General features: G+C 38.9%; 1 protein-coding gene across 2 annotated transcripts in view; it reads right to left on the reverse strand.

Moving 5' to 3' along the window:
* Positions 1 to 19,856, reverse strand: part of PRKAR2A (protein kinase cAMP-dependent type II regulatory subunit alpha) — a 111,374-nt gene that overhangs the window by 39,029 nt on the left and 52,489 nt on the right. For both annotated transcript variants that reach the window (XM_058557847.1, XM_058557836.1), the window contains exons 2-4: positions 16,879 to 16,914; positions 6,865 to 6,917; positions 3,502 to 3,585 (exon numbers count right to left, since the gene is read on the reverse strand). In XM_058557847.1, the coding sequence (XP_058413830.1) occupies positions 3,502 to 3,585; positions 6,865 to 6,917; positions 16,879 to 16,914 (173 nt within the window). The remainder of the gene's footprint in view (positions 1 to 3,501; positions 3,586 to 6,864; positions 6,918 to 16,878; positions 16,915 to 19,856) is intronic.

Genomic DNA, 19,856 nt, shown 5'->3' on the forward strand with positions numbered 1-19,856 from the left:
AGGGGGAACATTCTAGGCTAGAGGGTACTAAAATGACACCATGACAACCAAAAGCAACATTGGTTCAGGATTAAAAAACAAAATAAAAAAGCTATAGAGAATTTTACTGGGAAAATCTGAATATGGACTGTATGTTAGGTAATATTACACCAATGTTAAATTTCTTGGGTTTAATAATGGTATTATGTTAATGTAAGAGAATATCCTTGTTCTTGGACAATACATCATAAGATATTTAGTGGCTAAGAGTCATGATGTCTTAAACACATTCATAAATGGCTCAGAACAAAAGAAAAAAGCAGTTTACATGTACTTATATGTGTGTGTACATACACGTGAGGGAAAAAGTAAATGCGGCAAAACGTTAACAACTGGTCAGTGTAGGTAAAGGGTATATGAGTATTCATGGTACTATTCTTTTGATGTTTCTGTAAATTTGAAAATTTAAAAACAGAAATTTGGAAATAAAATTTTAAAAATTGAAACAAACACACTCACCAGAATGGCTAAAATTTGAAAAGATAGACAATATCAAATGTTGGTAAGGATATGGAGCAACTGGGAATCTCTTATATTGTTGGAAGGAATGCAGAATGGTATAACTACTTTTGAAAAAATCTGGCAGATTTTTATGAAATCAAACATATACCTACCCTATGACTCAGCAATTTTGCCCTCAGGTATTTTACTGAAGAGAAATGGAAAAAAAAAAGTTCACAAAAAGACTTGTACAAAATGTCCATAGCATTATTCATAAGAGCTAAAAACAAGAAACAGACCAAGTATCCATCAACAGAAAAATGGATAAGGAAACTGCTATGTTCATATAAAGGAATACTATTCAACAATAAAAAGGTATAAACTAACATCACCAGCAATAAAACACACTGACATCATGGACCCCTTGATATGATGCTCTAAGAAGGACACAATATAATTTCTGTGGTAGTTTGGCCAAAAATGTATAACCATATTCCAATCATGAGGAAACATCAGACAAATTCAGACTGAGGTACATTCTATAAAATAACCCAGTACTCCTCAAAGTGTCAGATCATGAAAGACTAGGAAGGACTGAAAACTGTCACAGACTGAAGGAGACTAAGGAGAAATACCAGCTAAATGTAATGTCAGATTCTGGATTGGATCCTTAACCAGGCAAAAAATATTAGTGAGAAAACTGGTGAAATCTGAATAAGGTTTGTAGTTGAATGGTATTATAACAACATTAATTTCCTAGTTTTAATAACTGTATTATGGTTATGTAAGATGTTAATAGTGGTGGAAGCTGGAGGAGGGATATATGGGAACTCTGTACTATTTTTGCAACTTTCTTGTGAGGCTAAAATTAGTTCAAAATAAAAAATGAAAAAGAAAAAAGAATGAACTACTGATATATGCAACAACATGGATGAACCTCAGAAACATTGTGTTGAATGAAAGGAGTCTTGCACAAAAGAGACTCCTACTGTATGATTCCATTTATATGAAATCCAAGACCAGGCAAAGTTAATTTATTGTAGAATAAATATAAATAGTAGTTGCCTCTGGGAGGGCAAGAACTGATCATGAAGGGGTATGAGAGAACTTTTTGGGGTGGGGGCAACGTTCTATACCTTGATAGAGGTTTGGATTACCTAAGTGTATGCATGTGTCAAACTTCAATGAATGCAAATTTAAAAGTTGTGCATTTAATTGTATGAAAATTTTGTGTTAAAAAACTATAAACAGGGCCGGCCCTGTGGCTTAGCGGTTAAGTGCGCGCGCTCCGCTACTGGCGGCCCGGGTTTGGATCCTGGGCGCGCACCGACGCACTGCTGCTCCGGCCATACTGAGGCCGCGTCCCACATACAGCAAGTAGAAGGATGTGCAACTATGACGTACAACTATCTACTGGGGCTTTGGGGGGGGAAAAAAAACTATAAACAAATATTGAACTCTAGTTCATGATATAAATGCCAAAGTATTTAAGGGAAAGTATACTGATATCTGCAATTTACCATGAAATGCACCCAAAAAAATAAGATGGGTTAATGCAGGGGCCAGCAAAAGCTGCCTGTTTTTATAAATAACGTTTTATTGAAACACAGCTACACCCTTTCATTTATGTATTGTCTATGGCTGCTTTCCTGCTACAACAACAGAGTTGAGTAGTTGTGATAGTAGTATTTACTATCTGGTTCTTTACAAAAAAGTTTCCAACCCCTTTGCTGAGGGATGGGTAGCTGGCACATAATGCAGCAAGCATACTAAAATGTTAATGTTAGAATCAAAGCACTAGATAAATGCATATTCTGTATAATTCTTTCAACTTTTTTGTATGTTTGAATATTTTCATGGTAAACTGTTAAAAAATATAATTAAATCCGAAAATTCAGTTATCATTTTTCAACACTCAAATGGTATTCACCAACACTAAGAAAACTCTGAATATTAGATTGACATAGCAACTTCCCTTAGAACATCTAATGGTATAAAATTTACAAGGGGTTTCATTCACAGCAGATAAAGAAACAAATCCCTTTTCCATTGATACAGACGGGTCTTCCAGGTAAAACAGCTGACACAGACCATTATTTCTCACAACCAGCCTTTCCTTGAGATCATAGTCCTTATTTTATTCAGCCTCAGGCTAATAAAATTCTAATTAAAGTTCTGGCTATTGCTATAACCACAGAGCTAGCAAACAGACTGGTTTACAGACACCAGGGATGGTTAATTCCCTTGACCTATATACCATGAACTCACATTTGATCAACCAGATTCTCAGGGAGGGCTGTGGGGATGTCTTCGGAAGACTTATTTGCAGGAGCTGGGTAGCAGGGGAATTCTAATCTCATCCTTCCTGTGTCTGCACATTCTGGGATTCCCCAGTAGGCCCAGTACCTCAGCCATTCATGGGGCTTCAGTGTATGGCCCTCAAAGTAGAGAAGAAAGAGGAAATCTAAAGATCTTCTGTCCTCAGGAGGTAGCCCCTACGCTCTATCTCCACTGAGGGAGGGAAAACAGGCCCAGACATAGATCCTTGCTGGGGCCCTGCAGACACACAACACTCTGTGTGTACCCCATGCCTGAGGTCTTTGCTGAGAAGTAATCACAAGAGGTGCCCCATACCTAAGGTCTAAGAAGCAGTCACACACTTCCAATGCATTAACTGCTACTGGTAAAGAGAACTCCACACTGGCATCTTTGGAGAAATCACCCTGCAGCATAAATTCAGAGGCTCCAAACTAAGCCAGGGTCATGTAAACCCAAGCATTTCCTTTCAACGTGACCAAATCACATGGTCCTCAAATGGTATTGTCTTGGAGGAATTACCAAAGCAGTTCAGAGAAATACTAAAAGTCATTATAGGTTACACTGGTCAACACAATGCAAATATTTGTAAGATGAATCTAAAGTTTTATGCCTCATATGGATGTGGCTAAGATGCTAAAAACTATTTAAATGACAAATAGGGAAAAAGCTAAAAGACAAAAATATTTTAAAAATCAATGTTACCTGATCAAGATTTTTGAAAAGGAGAATATCTTTGCAAGCTTCCTGAAGTCTGCATCTCTGTTGATCAGTTTTAGGATGAATCACCTGCCAAGCCAAACAAAACCAGATATTTTTATTCCATTTTAAAATCTTACTTTACTTACAAATTGGTGTATTTCTTTCTCCTAAAAAGTGGGAAAAATTAAAAGCATGTTCACTGTAATTTTAATTCTATACAAACACCAAGCAGTGCCCTGATTGTGGAAGGGCAATGTGATAGAGGGTGAGGAGCACCTACCCTGGAGCCACCTTACTGGCAGCAAGTCAGCTACCCCTGGGAGCCTCAGAGTCCTCATCCATAAAGCAGAGGGTTATAGATTTGTTCATTCCACAAATATTAAGTATCTACTGGGTACTATGCACTGTCCTACCTCAGGGAATACAGCAGTGAACACACAGACATAACACCTGCTCTAACATTCAATAAATACATAAAATATGTTAGAGAGTGACAACACTAAGGAAAAAAATAAGGTAGAGAAGGGTAATAAAAAGAGAGTGTGAGAGTGTGTGTGTGTATATGTGGCCAGATGAAGCCTCACTGAGAAGGTGACATGTGTGTAAAAATCTCAAGTAAGTGAGGACAACCTGAGGGAATGAGTCATATGGACATCTCCGTGGGAAGAGCATCTCACGCAGAAGGAATAACAAGCTAAAACAAGCCTTATGGTAGGTGAATAGCATGTCTGAGAAATAACCATGAGACGGGTGTGACTGATGCAGAGCTAGGGGGAAAGATTAGAAGGAGACGAGGTTGGGGGGCTGGGTGGAGGTGATGCCCAAATCACAGAGGGCACTGTAGGTCACAGAACTAGAACTTTTCTCTAGTGACATGGGGGCAATTTGAGGGTTCTGACCGAGGAAGGAAAGAGATCTGTCTAATGTGTTTTTTTCTGTTTTTTTTTTTTTTTTTTTTAATGTGAGGAAGATCAGCCCTGAGCTAACAGCCATGCCAATCCTCCTCTTTTTGCTGAGGAAGACCGGCCCTGAGCTAACATCTATTGCCAATCTTCCTCCTTTTTGTCCCTTTTTCTCCCCAAAGCCCCAGCAGATAGTTGTATGTCACAGTTGCACATCCTTCTAGTTGCTGTATGTGGGATGCCACCTCAGCATGGCCGGACAAGCGGTGCGTTGGTGCGCGCCTGGGATCCGAACCCGGGCCGCCAGCAGCAGAGCGCATGCACTTAACCACTAAACCAGGGGGCCGGCCCCTGACTAATGTTTTTAAAGGCTCACACTGGCTGCTGAGTGCAGAATATCCTTGAGGGAAGCAAGAGTGGAAGCCAGGAAGCCATTGCAATTATCCCAGAGCCAGATGGTGGTGGTTAGGACCAGGATGGTAGCCATGGAGGTGCTGAGAGGTGGAATTTTGGACATGTTTTGAAGACCGACTCCATCAAATTTGCTGAAAAGTTGAATGTGGGTATGAAAAAACGAGAGGAGCTGAGGGTCACCCTAAAGTTTTGGGCTTGAGCAACTAGAACGGTGAAGCTGCCATGAATTGAGCTTGGGAAGACTGGGGTGGAGAAGAATGTTCAAAGAGAAATAATCAGGAGCTCATGTTACGTCTAAGTTGTCTATTGAAATCTAAGTGGAGATGGCAAGTAAACAATGGATATACAAGCTAAAGCTCAAACATCAACAACTTAGTAGCAATAGTAGTAGTGGTATCTACAAAATTAGAGTTGTTATAAGGATAATCATGAGTTAATACGTGCAGTGTTTAAAACAGTACCTGGCATTTAATAGCTGCTCAAAAACTATTAGGATTATTATAGATATTCAATAAATGTTTACTGAACTAAAAAGAAATAATTATTGCTTAGTATTGCTATTATAATTGAGAGACCTATCAAGCTCCTTCCTAAGTATTGTCTTCACCCTAAAAAAAGGGCATATCACTTAATCTGATCAGAAATAACAGATGTCAAAAGTGTTAAGTATTTTAAATTTGTGATGTTAAAAAGTTAGTAAGGGGCTGGCCCGGTGGCGCAAGCAGTTAAGTGCGTGCACTCCGCTGCCGTGGCCGGGGGTTCGCCGGTTCGGATCCCGGGCACGCACCAACGCACCGCTTGGCAAGCCACACTGTGGAGGCATCTCATATAAAGTAAAGGAAGATGGGCACAGATGTTAGCCCAGGGCCAGTCTTCCTCAGCAAAAAAAGAGGAGGATTGGCAGATGTTAGCACAGGGCTGATTTTCCTCACCAAAAAAAAAAAAAAAAGTTAGTAAAAAAGTGTTTTAACTTTTAAAAGTCATCGAGAATTTTATAACATCCAGAAAAAAATTTTTTTAAATCTACATGTCTATTATATTCATACAATGGTAGCATTTTATTATTAGAATATTTCAGAAACCTTTCATAGGCTACTCATTTTAAGGCATATTGAAAGATCATTCAGATTTCTGTTATAACATCAATCTTTTAAAAATAATGGTTCATATTTGCTTTTATAAAAGTAATTTGTTAATTGTACAGAGTTTAAAAACCTGAATTTTTAAAATAGCACCCAAGGGCTGGCCCCGTGGCTGAGCGGTTAAGTGCCCGCGCTCCGCTGCTGGCGGCCCGGGTTTGGATCCCGGGCGCGCACCGACGCACCGTTTCTCCGGCCATGCTGAGGCCATGTCCCACATCCAGCAACTAGAAGGATGTGCAGCTGTGACATACAACTATCTACTGGGGCTTTGGGGGAAAAAAATAAAAAATAAAAATAAAATAGCACCCAAAAATCAACCATAGTCCTGCCAAAACCACTGTTAACATCTGGGCTATATCCTTCCAGATATAATTCTTTGTACAGACAGATAGACAGATTTTTTAAATTATGTTTTATTTTATAAAATGCACTATAAAATGTACCTCATAGAAACATCATTCCATGTCATTAAACCTGGTCCTGTACTATGATTTCCAATGGCTGCAGATTCTCTTCATTCAAATGTACCATAATTTAGCCCCAGTAATCACCAATTTGGGGTCATTTAGGTTGTTTCCATTTTTGCTATTACAACACTGCAATGATCTCCATTTGCACATTTTGTTAGAGATGAATTCTCCTTTAAGTAACTGTTGAGTCAGTTGGTTTGACTATGTTTAAGGCTCTGACAGCTACAACCAGGCACTCCTTCTTACCATAACCTCAACCAATGCTGCTTTCATTCTTCTTAATATTTGTCAATCTGTTAGATAAAAAATGGCATCTTGTTGAGATTTTAATTTGTATTTATTTTAATTATCAGCATGATTAGATTTGGTGTGTAGAGGAGGAAGGGAGTGAGTGGGGAATAAAACAATTCTACCTAACACCTCTGCTGCAGTTCTTACCCTTGGATCAGTATCTTCCTCTTCCTCATCAGGATTATAGGTCTCAGCACAGACTAAATTTGGAGAGAAAAAATAAAGAGAAAAATGAATAAAACAGATGTGTGCTTTTACTAGAAAAATAGGAAGTGAATACAATTTCCTTTTATTCCCTGTTTTCTAAAGTTGTGATGATTTTTTTTATCCCTTCTTTCAATTAACAAATATATTAAGTACCTACTAATGCCAGGCTTTCTGTTAGGTGCTGAAAAGCTAGCTTTCTAGGGATTCATGGTCCCAGATAGGAGAAAGATGATAAAACATATCATCTACTAAATCCTTTTGTAGTGGTGAGGACAAGCAAGGAGGTGCTGTCTCTGCTGAGTTATAAAGCAGGGGCGGAAAACCACAAAGTACAATGTATGCAATATAAACATATGGATACGCAGTAATTACGAAAAGAATCAATTAAAGTAGCTCAACATCTTTATGTACATGAATGACTTAAAAATAAGACTGAATTTTAAACAAAACAAACACTTATGTTTCAGGCTCTGTTCTCCATATAATATTATATAAATCTAAAACCAACTTGATTTTCTTTGTAGGTAACCTGTGTTTGTGCCAGCTGCCTGAAGGACTCGTCTTTGTCGTAATTCAAAGATTTAAAAAATATTCACTGAACGACTGTTTATAACAGCAAAATATCAGAAATGACATAAGTATCTATTTGAATAACAGCTGTAACAAAGAATGAGGAAAGTCTCCAATCGAGATTGAGTTCTGGGGGAAAAAAGCAAGGTGAAGAAGAGTATACACAGTATGCCACTCCTTCCATAAGAAAGGACTTCCATGAGAAAGAAGGAGAGCTAAGAATGGAGGGGAAAATAAATATATAAATATGAATATATATTAAAAATTTTTTTTACTTCTTTATTTTTCCAAAAGAAAACATGAGAAGGATAAATAAAAAAGTAATAAAATTGTTTCCTAGAAGGTAGGCAGAAACAAAAAAGAAAGGACCGGGAAGGGACTGAAACTTCTCTGAGGAAATTCTTTCATATAGTTTTGACATTTAAAACATGTTAATTTTTTATATATTTAAAAAAATAAATTGATAGGGATGGAGGGACCCTAAAACCGAATACAAAGAGAAAGAAATGAACCTAATCACATATCAGGCTGATAACATAACCACAGAGAAGGAAACAAGAGTTATTTTAAGTAGTTTCTGAACATAGTACTCTGACCATCTATCCTTAGTGGGATATATTCCAACAACAAAAAAAGAATTGCTGTTGGTAGTGGTAGAACAATTCCAAAACTCTTCTGTGTGTATTACAGTAGTAAGTAAATAAGTAAACACATAGGTCTTTTTTTACTGGAGAGAGGGGAGATACAAATATGAAATAAAAAGGTTAGAATTGGAGATGTCAATACAAGTCATGATTTAAAAATCTTATCCTTAGGTGTTAGTGGCAAAGAGACAATGAATTATCCAGTGAATAAAAAAGTTAGTGTACTCACTAACAAAGCTGTTTTGCCAAGAATGATCTAGATGTGATCACTGGTGTTGCCCAGAATGCAGCAAACCTGTTTGTTCTTCACAATACAGGCCATTATAGCTGGGGAAATTTTTATTCTAATAAATCCTTAATTATCTGCAATAGCCGTATGACCTAGGGTGATTTACTGCAAATCACCACCTTCTCTTCTGCATAACGGAGCAAAGAGTAGTGATCCCCCTCGGAGGACTGTCATAGGATTCAAAAAGACAAGTGCCTGGCATGCAGTAAGGATGCAGTAAATGCCAATTCTTTGAACCATTACTATTATCACTTCTGTTCCATTTGTTCTGGTTTTCAGGAATATTAACTATTATTAACTTGGTTCTGTTCTCCATCTCAGCTCTTTCAACAACTGTCCTCTCTTAAAGGCTGCCCTCCATCACAGATTTTGCCCTTAACAATTTTGCTTTTTTTGCCTTCTCTATGTATTTAATTCCTGCTTATTGTGTTTAGTTTCCTTATAGTCTTTCCTTGTCGTCAGCATTAACGCTGGGAAAAGTAGAAGGCAGCAGGAAAAGAGGAAGACCAAATATGAGATGGAATGATTACATAAAGCAAGCCACAGGCATGAGTCTACAGAAGCTGAGTAGGGCTGTTGAGGACAGGACATTGTGGGCATCACTCATTTGTAAGGTCACCAGGAGTCAGAGCCAACTTGACTGCATATAACAACAAATAGTCTTTCCTCACCATACCCATTTCCCTTTTCATGTCAGCCTATTCTTTCCTTGGCTTTTTACTCAGAACTCATAAAGGCAATGATTTTCTGCACTTGATGAGCATTTTGTAGTGGATCTTTCTAATCTTCATTCCTCTTTTATCCTTAATCTGCCAAGTTCACTCATAGGCCCTGTATTGTTTGTTAGGGTTTGTTTCTTGTTTGTCAGCAGGCAAGAAATATAAATGGTTCTTGACCCTACACTCAATTCATTTGTGTGATGGCTAAAAAACCCTATATATCTACAACTAGGGGATAAGCTGATACACATTGCTTTCAATTTAATTCCTGGTTTCTTGCAGACATTTACCCACTACAGTCCTGGTCTAGCTGCATCCAAGTTTCCCCTTCCTCACTGATTCTCTGAACTAATGGAATACCTGAGAAATGGTGACTGCCAGCATGTCCTGTAGATAGGCCTCCCTTCCCTGCCCAGCCTATAGTACTCTACTTGTGTGGACCACATCTCCTGTGCTGTAATGCCATCAATACTCTGCCTGTCCAATAGGACCCACTATCCTTAAATAGACAGAAAAATTATGGAGAAGGGAATAAGATGACAGACACCATTCTAGTCCGTAAAACAGCATCAGGTAATATTCTGCAGAGAGGGCTGCCCAGCCCCTGGCTGGTGAAGTCTTTGGGTAGCTAAACCAGGGAAGTGACAATGGGATGTAGATAACGACTATCTTTCCAAGCCATTCCTGTCTCCATAAGATGAAGTCAGGGTGCGTTTATCTCAGGTCCGTCCTAAGGATTAAGGTAGACTCCCTCCTGAGTTGCTAGACGTTATTGCTGCCACTTTTTGAATCTTCGTAGGTATTGTGGTAGCAGACTGAGGAAGCTCAAGCATTGAGGGAAGCTAACCAGATGTTTAAATTGCAACTCTGTGCTTGCTTGCTTCCTGCTTCTCTGTGCTCTTGATTCATGTTGTCATTATCAGCCCAGTTTTCTAACCTAGAAAATTCGAAATTCACCATGACTTTCCTCTTTCACCTCTTATCCAATGAATACATCAAGTCCTACTTCAGAAATATTCTCACATTTGACCTTCATTCAGTCTATTCCCAGGTCCAGGATTTCAAAATGGCTTCTTAGAAAAATGCATTTAAAAAGCCCTCACTTTGGAGGTAGATGGGTACATGGGTATTATTATACTAACTTTCTATACTTTTGCATATGCATGAAAATTTTCATTTAAAAAGTTTAAAATAATAAGCCTTCAGTGATGAGACTGACAAGATTTTACTGATAATGATACTTAGTCTTGGGCTAACCTATTTCCGTGCTTGCTTTTCCTCTGATTTTGGAGGAAAGTACTTTAGCAATTTAGCTCATTTATATATTTTTAGACATTAATGTAACTGAGGCAGCAAATGTCATAGTCTTCAAGTCTTAAAGCACAGCACTATGATTTAAACAAAAGTAGTTATTTTCATTAAAATTATTTATTTATTTATTTATTTAATTTTGGTGAGGAAGATCAGCCCTGAGCTAACATCCGACGCCAATCCTCCTCTTTTTTGCTGACGAAGACTGGTCCTGGGCTAACATTCGTGCCCATCTTTCTTTATTTTATATGGGACGCTACCACAGTATGGCTTGACAAGCGGTGCATCGGTGCGAGCCCAGGATCTGAACCTGCGAACCCCAGGCAGCCTAAGTGGAGCCCACGCACTTAACTGCTGCGCCACCGGACTGGCCCCTCATTAAAATTATTATATTTCTATTTGTAGAAAAAGATTATGTCTTTATTTTTCAAAACTGGTTTTGATTTTTTTCCTTTTTCTTTTGAACTCCAGACTCATGTCTCTTTGCCCTCTTCCTCTGTTTACACCCAACCTCTCTACTTCTTCCTGGTCCTGATCCCAAATTACTTGTTCTCATTTTCTATATAAAAATCCATTTTTGAGTGCTATGTGATTGTTGCCCCTTATAGCTCTAAACACTGGGGAGCTTATCTCAGTGCACAAGTTACCTGGGGGAGGCCCAGACTCTGTGTGATTCCCTACGTAGCCTCAAGAATTACATTGAGTGTCATGAGATGCTCAAGACCTATTGAAAATGAAGACCTAAAAGAACAGCACAGCCCCTTGTTTGAGGGAAGTGATTTTGCTGCAGTTCTCCAGCAGATGTCACTAGTCAGTAAAATGAAACTGTACAAAGTGACAACAGATTATCCAGCACAATTTCTTTTTCCAAACTTTAACTGGTGCTTCCTTCATCCAGAAATGTGAATCATTAAAATGTGCTTGTGAGAGGAAAGCCTTTTATTTCTACAAAGAAATGAGCACAGATTCTGGTCACAGGTCTGAGGTCCTGTGGCTATCCTGCAAGCCCCCATGAAGAGTTGATATAGCCTGGGTATATTTGTCAGCTTGGACTGCCATAACAAAATACCACAGACTGGGTGGCTTAAACAACAGAAATTTATTTCCTCACAGTTCTGGAGGCTAGAAGACCAAGATCAAGGTATTGGCAGGTTTTGCTTCTCCTGAGGCCTCTTTCCTTGGCTTGCAGACAGCTGCCTTCTCACTGTGTCCTCACATGGCCTTTTCTCTGTGTGTGCACTGCTGGTGTCTCTTATCCTTCTTATAAGGACACCAGTCCTATTGGATTAGGGCCCCACCCTTATGACCTCATCTAATCTTAATTACCTCTTTAAAGGCCCTATCTCTAAATATAATGACATTGGGGTTAGGTCTCAACATATGAATTTGAGGTGGACACAATTTATAACACTGGGTTTCTAAGTTATTTTAAGCAATGCTTAATAATATTTCAGCTGAAGATAGCTATAGATGGAAAAAATACTGAATACTGTGAAAGGATATAAAGATGAAAATAAGTATTTAAGTACATTGCAAGCATGTAAGCCCTAAGAGGCATGGATGTCTGGTACTAGAGAACCTATCATGCAGAAATGAGTGACTGACATGGCATCAGATTCTCAGTAGACTCTTCTGTTGACTGTGTCATAGTCATCACTAGCGTCAGATACTCCCTGCCTAAATGTGGCATGATACTAACACACAAATTTCTGATTAACATGCTTTGAAGCTTCGACACATATTTAATAAATGAAAGGTTTTTTTTTTTTTGGATGAAGTTTTTTAATTAATAGAATCAGACTAACATTTCTAACTCAAAGACAGTTAACACTAATTTAGGACTATTGCAAGGACTATTTAAAACACAGGGCGGGGCTCACAGGAGACACTCAACAACTGCTAGCTCTTCTATGCTGCTTTATATTCTAGATTATTATTCAGACACCCTGAGTTGTTGGAGAAGTCTTTTCTGCAGTCTTTGACACATGTCCTCCTACAACTAGTTTTTGCTGAAGTCTTTGGATCATATCAGGAGCCCCATTCCTCACCTCTCTTTCCAACATTATCTTATGTCCTCCCCTACAGCCTGAGCAGCCAGGTCCAGTTCATTCTCCTTCGAGTCTTAAGACATTCTACCACCTAGAATGCATCCTTCTTGGTACTAGCCAAATAGTAACCACGTTTTTCAACTTTCAGTGCAATTTCTGCCTTCCTCCAAGAAGTGTTTCTTGATTTTTTTTCTGCCTAGAGTAATTTCTCCTCCTGATTCCTGATCCCTTCCGTTGTTCCTTTCTTCCACTCATTCATCCATATTTTCTGACATTGTTCTAAGTGTTAACTATACATCAATAAACAAAACAGACAAAATTCCCTGCCCAATTGGAGCTTACATTCTAATGTGGGAACTAGATAATAAATAGGATAAAAAGCTAAAAGAGATAAGATAGATGAAAGACACAGCAGGCACTAAGGAGAAAATAAAGTAAGGGAGATAGGTAGTGTGTACGTGTGTAGTAGGGGTGTGTGTGTGTGTGTGTGTTGGGCAAGGGGGAGGCCCTTGTGTTAGGTAGGCCTTATTGAAGGCCTAACTGAGAAGGTGTCTTTCAAAAGGTTTGAAGAATGTGAGTAAGCAATCCACAAAGATAATTTTGGTGAGATATGGAAGCAAAAGTCTGATTAGAATGGGCTCAGGAAAGAGTAGAAGAGAAACTAGAAACAACAATTATGGACTACTCTTTCAAGGGGTTTTGCTGTAAAGATATGGAAAGAAAAAGGGTGGTGGCTGGAAAGGGAAGAGTGGTTGTAAAAAGTTTTATTTTTTGGGGGCCGGCCCGGTGGCGCAAACGGTTAAGTGCGCGCGCTCTGCTGCGGCGGCCCAGGGTTCGCCGGTTCGGATCCCAGGCGCACACCAATGCACCGCTTGTTAAGCCATGCTGTGGCAGCGTCCCATATAAAGTAGAGGAAGACAGGCACGGATGTTAGCCCAGGGCCAGTCTTCCTCAGCGAAAAAGAGGAGGATTGGCATGGGATGTTAGTTCAGGGCTGGTCCTCCTCACACACACAAAAAAAGTTTTATTTTTTAAGAAGGGACAGCCAACAATTTTTCTTTGCTCAGAAGAATAATTCAATTGAAGGATAAAGATTATGCAAGACAAAGCAGAGGTAACTGTTGGAAGGATGAAGGGATGAGATCTAGTGTACGGGTGGACACTGGACTCATAGGCAGGTGAGGAAGGATAGATGTGGTCGTGGAAGTCTACGGAAATTCTCCTCTGTTGCTTCTATTTCCTTAGAACATCCGCTAGGAATGAGGACAGGGAGGAGGTGTTGTAAGTTTTGGGAGAGAGAAGGTATGAAAGACATATCCAGGAGAGCAGGAGAGTGAAAGAAGTATGGAAACACAGTATGATTGCCGGCATCAGAAGCCTACTAGAAGTTAATGATTATAAACTGAAAGTAAGATCAGTCAACAGGGCTGTGTATTTTCCTTCTATCAAGTACCGCTGTGATACAGACACACAGTAAGTGGAGAGTTGGGCTTAACCAGAGTGTGGTTTAGCCAAGCAAGTAAAAAGGGAAAAGTAAATTGAGGGTATGTGCCAAGATGTGATTAGAATCACTGATCAAAGAATTCAAGGTGAGTAAAGAGGAAGTGAGGAATAGTGAAAAGGAGGCAGGACCAATGAGTTGTCAGGGTTGAAGTAGGACAGCAAAGGAGCTGGGAATACAGCAGGTAGTGTGGGAGACTGGGATCAATGATTGAGAGTATGAAGAGTTGTTATGCTTGTCATATCAGAGTACAACCCTGGGAGTGAGTGGCTGAAGTGGGGTGGAAGACAAGATCCTTGGAGGAGAGGAGGTCAAGGAATGGATGGGCCAGACATTGGAAGGACTATCTATGTGGACATATGGAGGAACAATCCAGGGATTATTACATGACTAAAACAAGGTTGGGCAGTGGCTGGTAGAATATAATAACGTGAGGTTTGAAGCTGAGGGTTTTAGGGAGGAAGGAGAGAGAATGATCTGGAATCAGCAATGAGGAACAATGAAGACATTCACTCATCTCCTATCAGTGTTACAAAGAAGATGGAAGAGAAAAGAGCTACCATTCGAGAAGCCTGCAGGCAAGCCAAGCTTCAGCTAGAGCAGAAAGATGAAGGCTGCACTCAGAAAAGAGGCTGAGAATTTAGGGGATTTAGCTGAAGACTGAACAAGAGTTCCAGAGGGTACAAAAAAGGGTCCTTAGAGATGGGAAGGGTAGTACTTAGGACCCATACTACCTTTGGGCACATTATCACCTCGACTGTTGCAAGTTACTTAACCTCTCCTTTGCTTCCAGTTTCCTCATCTGTACAATGGGGATAATCATGACATGTACCTCATAGTTTTAATGTGAGGATTACATTCAACAATACAAGGCAGGAATTTAGACAGACCTTAAATCTGTGCACCTAGCACATAGTCTGCACTCAAAAACTGTTGGCTATTGCTACAGGCTATTTTCTCTCCTGCATAATCATTTTGGATTCTTTTAAAAATGTTTTATTTTCACTTACCATTGAATGATATTAAAAAGTCTTAAGTCTTCAATAAGATTGCAAAATCTAAGTGAGAGGGATGATACCATGTACTTGCCTGAGTCTTCCAAAGAGTTCAAGGACTGAACTACACTGACAGAAAGCTCAAGCAGCAATTTTTGAACTGTTAACACCATCTGTGACCTCTGGAGGAGATGTCACTGTACTCTCCATCTCCCAGATCTGTCCTATAGATGTCAAGGGATATTACTAATCTTTTGGGAAAAAAGGGGTGCAGGGCAGGGATGAACAGAAATGGGAGATAATACCTTTTGGGTTTTGCACAACCTTAATCTCTACTCTATTTCCTCTCTGTAAATGACTCTCTATACATAAAGACACATTCTTCAGTCTCCTTTTAACAGACTTTGGTTCTGAAAACATAAATGAACAGATTTTCTCAAAGAAAAGGATTGAGGGATAGAAAAGGAATTCCGAGCCTTATCAACTAGCTATTAGGTCATATGATAATTTAAAATCAAGAAACCTTCCTAAAACAAGGGGACATGAAAGAAGATGTGACACATACAGCTCGCATAGCAATTCTGAAATACATTAACATCCCAACCCTACAACCAAATAAACTCTAGATGTATCAAAAGTCAAACATTTTACTTATAAGAAAAATTTTCAGAAAACATATTTATCAGCTCTATGAAAAAAGGGGACCTTCTCAGCCTAGGAGCAATCATGAAAAAAAAAGAAGAAGATGTATATAATCAATAAGTATTTACTGAGTGCCTGCTATGTGCCAGGCAGTGTTTGAGGTACCAGTCACATATTAATATTTTTGAGTCAACAAAAAATAGGAAAACTAAAATAAGTAGCACAATCAACTTGGAAAATTTTGCATTAAAATTTTCAAAAGGTGGGGGCCGGCCCCACGGCTTAGCGGTTAAGTGCGTGCGCTCTGCTACTGGCGGCCCGGGGTTCGTATCCCGGGCGCGCACCGACGCACTGCTTGTCCAGCCATGCTGAGGCAGCGTCCCACATACAGCAAACTAGAAGGATGTGCAACTATGACATACAACTATCTACTGGGGCTTTAGGGAGAAAAAGGGAAAAAAAAAAAGGAAGAGGATTGGCATGGATGTTAGCTCAGGGCTGATCTTTCTCACACACACACAAAAAAATTTCAAAAGGTTAAAAATCACGACAGAAATTTACTCAAACTTATTTAAAAAATCTAGACCATAACAGATAAAAGGGAAAAATATTACCAAAGTAGTCTCATATACGAAAATAAAAACAGATTTCCCATATTTGAAAAACGCTCATTTTTGTTAATAATCAAAGGAATGCCAAATAAAACAATCCGAGGTACTATTTTACATCTAAATTAAAGAAGAAGGCACTGTCCACGTTAGTGAGATGGTGGTGGAAAAGAGGCCTTTGCAAGGTGTCCTTCTCCCTGCAATCTCTTTTGTAGACTGTCTCTAGAAAGTAACACATAGAAAAAGCTATGGCAATGTTCAGTTTCTGACCAGAGAATGCCACTCCCAGCACTATAACTGAGGAAATAATTTAAGTGGCTCAAAATGTATGCAAGAAGTTAATCGCAACATAATCTAGAATACAAGAAATGGTAATATGAAAAGTAGTTTTTAGAAGCCATAATTATGAACATGGAAAAATATTAATGACAAACGAGACAAGCTATAGCAATACAAAAATACTCAGAACCTGAAATGAAACAGAATGAAGGAATCACGGGTAATTTTTATAATGTTCTGTAGTGCTGTTAACTTATCTCTTTATTAAAAAGATAAGTTTATTTTTATTTAAGATAATCTTATCTTAAAACAACATTTTACCAGTATGTTATGAAAGAGAACACATACCTGATACTCGCCGATCAAATCTGTTAGGAATTGGAACTGCAATACAAAAAAGAAGCAATATTTAGTCATGTCACATGACCCCATTTTTATTCTCCCTTTTTGCAAAGATGTTTGACAAAGCACTTCAATATCAACTGGTGGGTCAATTCATACTCTTCTATAATAAACCACAGATAGTAGTTCAACATGATCATATAAAGACAATACAGAGAATACTATACCTCTTTGAAAACAAGTTCTTTATAACTTCAGTGTAACTCAAGGTAGCAATTTTATTTCTGCTTACATCCATGATCCATCTAATTTGTATCATACCAAATGAAGAAGTCTACCGAATTTCTTGCTAATGTTATGATATAAAATAGTTAAATTTTCTTCTTTAATAGTCTTTAAGGATAATCTCAAGATGTGCTAGATAACAGCATTTAAATTTTATTTTAAAATAATTTAACGAGCATTGCACTAAACTGAAAAATAAATTAACCATTCAGTTATACTCTCCCTCAATATGGGTGGGTTTTCTCCTGCCCTTGGTCAGTGTATTAATCAGAAAAATGTACCACATGTCTTTAAGTTGGAAAAAAAAAAAAAAACCACAAAATTTTTCTCTTTGCTAATTTTTTCTACTTTTCATTTATTATTCCTTATGTTTGATGGTTATCTAAATTCTCACTAATAAACCATATCATTTGAAGAAGGATTTTTTTTAGCTTCAAAGCTTAATCTGATTATTTTTATTAAAAAATAAAATATGCCTTCTCATCCTCCACAAAAACAGAAATTTGAGGATTAATGAAAAATAAATTGAAGATGGCTGATAGAGCCAAATTCAACTAATGTGAGGCCTCTGAAACAAACACAGACTCAGGATGGAGGCAAATGCCCATTCATCATGATAAGACTAGAATTATCTTTTTGCATAGCATGGGGTCAAGGTTATGTTACTGGAACAAATAGGCAAAAATTCAAATGAAAACCCTAGCCATTACTGATATAAAGTACTTATAATAGTACATCACTACTTCCTCAACTAAAGAGTGGATTAGTCAAAATTAACCCTTCCATCAGTAAAGAAAGATGATAGATTCAGTTCAACAAATACAGGTAGGGTACCTAGCATGTGCCATGCACTGTAGTAGACAATTTGGGAGGTATCAGTGAACAAAACAAAGATTCCTGATTTCATGGAGCTTGCATTCTAGCTTGAGGGGTGTGACAGACTTTGCTTTGATCATTTGAAACACATGCTTGTCACTCAGGTTGACAGATGAAATGTACACCAAACCCTCAACTCAGGCCCCATGGGATTTCCATAAAGCTCCACTAAACATTAGCATATAACCTAAAATCATAAAACACACAATAAAACAATTTAGCATGGTGCCATCAGGGGAAACCTCAAACAAAGGGTGAGATATCAAGAATACAGAACCAGGGGCCGGCCCCATGGCGTAGTGGTTAAGTGCGCGCGCTCTGCTGCTAGTGGCCCAGGTTTGGATCCTGGGCGCGCACCAACGCACCGCTTGTCAGGCCGTGCTGTGGCAGCGTCCCGTATAAAGTGGAGGAAGGTAGGCACAGACGTTAGCCCAGGGCCAGTCTTCCTCACCAAGAAGTGGAGGATTGGCATGGATGTTAGCTCAGGGCTGATCTTCCTCACAAAAAAAAAAAAAAGAATACAGAACTACTATAAAATAAGAACAGTACGTTTAAAACAATTAAAGACATAAAAGAAGGAATTAAAAGAATAAAGAAAAGAATAAGATACAACCAAAAACAAGACGACTTGAAAAAAAATTGGAACTTCTATGAAAAAAAAAAAAACCTAGTCATTGAAATTAAAAACTATAATGCAAGGCACACTCTCTAAACATCTAAAACATCTAAAAATCTGGAAAATCTAAAAATCCTGGAAAAATCATTTTAAAATGTCACTACCAACAACCTACCACAACAATATTGACTTAAACGTATAGATGTAGGGCCAGCCCTGGTGGTCTAGTGGCTAAGTTCGGCATGCTCCGCTTTGGCAGCCCAGGTTTGATTCCTGGGTGCGGACCTACACCACTCGTCTGTCAGTGGCCATGCTGTGACAGCAACCCACATACAAAAAGAGGAAGATTGGCAACAGATGTTAGCTCAGGGTGAATCTTCCTCAGCAAAAAGAGGAAAATTGGCAAGAGATGTTAGCTCATGGCGAATCTTCCTCAGCAAAAAATAAAAATAAAAAAACCCAAATGTATAGATGTAAATCACAAGGGAAAGTAGAAAATACCTTGAGGGCCAGCCCTGTGGCATCGCAGTTAAGTGCGCATGCTCTGCTGCTGGCGGCCCGGGTTCAGATCCTGGGCGCGCATCGATACACCTCTTGTCCGGCCATGCTGTGGCGGCATCCCATATAAAGTGGAGGAGGATGGGCACAGATGTTAGCCCAGGGCCAGCCTTCCTCAGCAAAAAGAGGAGGATTGGCATAGATGTTAGCTCAGGGCTGATCTTCCTCACCAAAAAAACAAAGAAGAAAAGAAAATACCTTGAGACAAGTGAAAACAAAACCACAATATACCAAAACTTATGGGATGCACTGAAAGCAGTGCTAAGAGGGAAATTTATAGTTGTAAATGCCTACATTTAAAAAGAAGAAAGATCTCAAATTAATAACCTAATTGTATGTCTTAAGGAAGTAGGAGAAAAAGGAGCAAACTAGATTCAAAGCTAGCAGAAAGAGGAAAATTCAGAGTGGCGATAAACTATAAAATAGAGCATAGACAAATAATACAAAAATCAGTGAAACTAAAATTTGCTTCTTTGACTGACTAAGAAAAAAGAGAAGATTCAGGGCCAGCCCCGTGGCTTAGCAGTTAAGTGTGCACGCTCCACTACTGGCGGCCCCAGTTCGGATCCCAGGCACGCACCGACGCAGCGCTTCTCCGGCCATGCTGAGGCCGCGTCCTACATACAGCAACTAGAAGGGTGTGCAACTA

This window comes from Diceros bicornis, chromosome 2, assembly GCF_020826845.1.
Source record: "Diceros bicornis minor isolate mBicDic1 chromosome 2, mDicBic1.mat.cur, whole genome shotgun sequence".
Classification (NCBI taxonomy): Eukaryota; Metazoa; Chordata; class Mammalia; order Perissodactyla; family Rhinocerotidae; genus Diceros; species Diceros bicornis.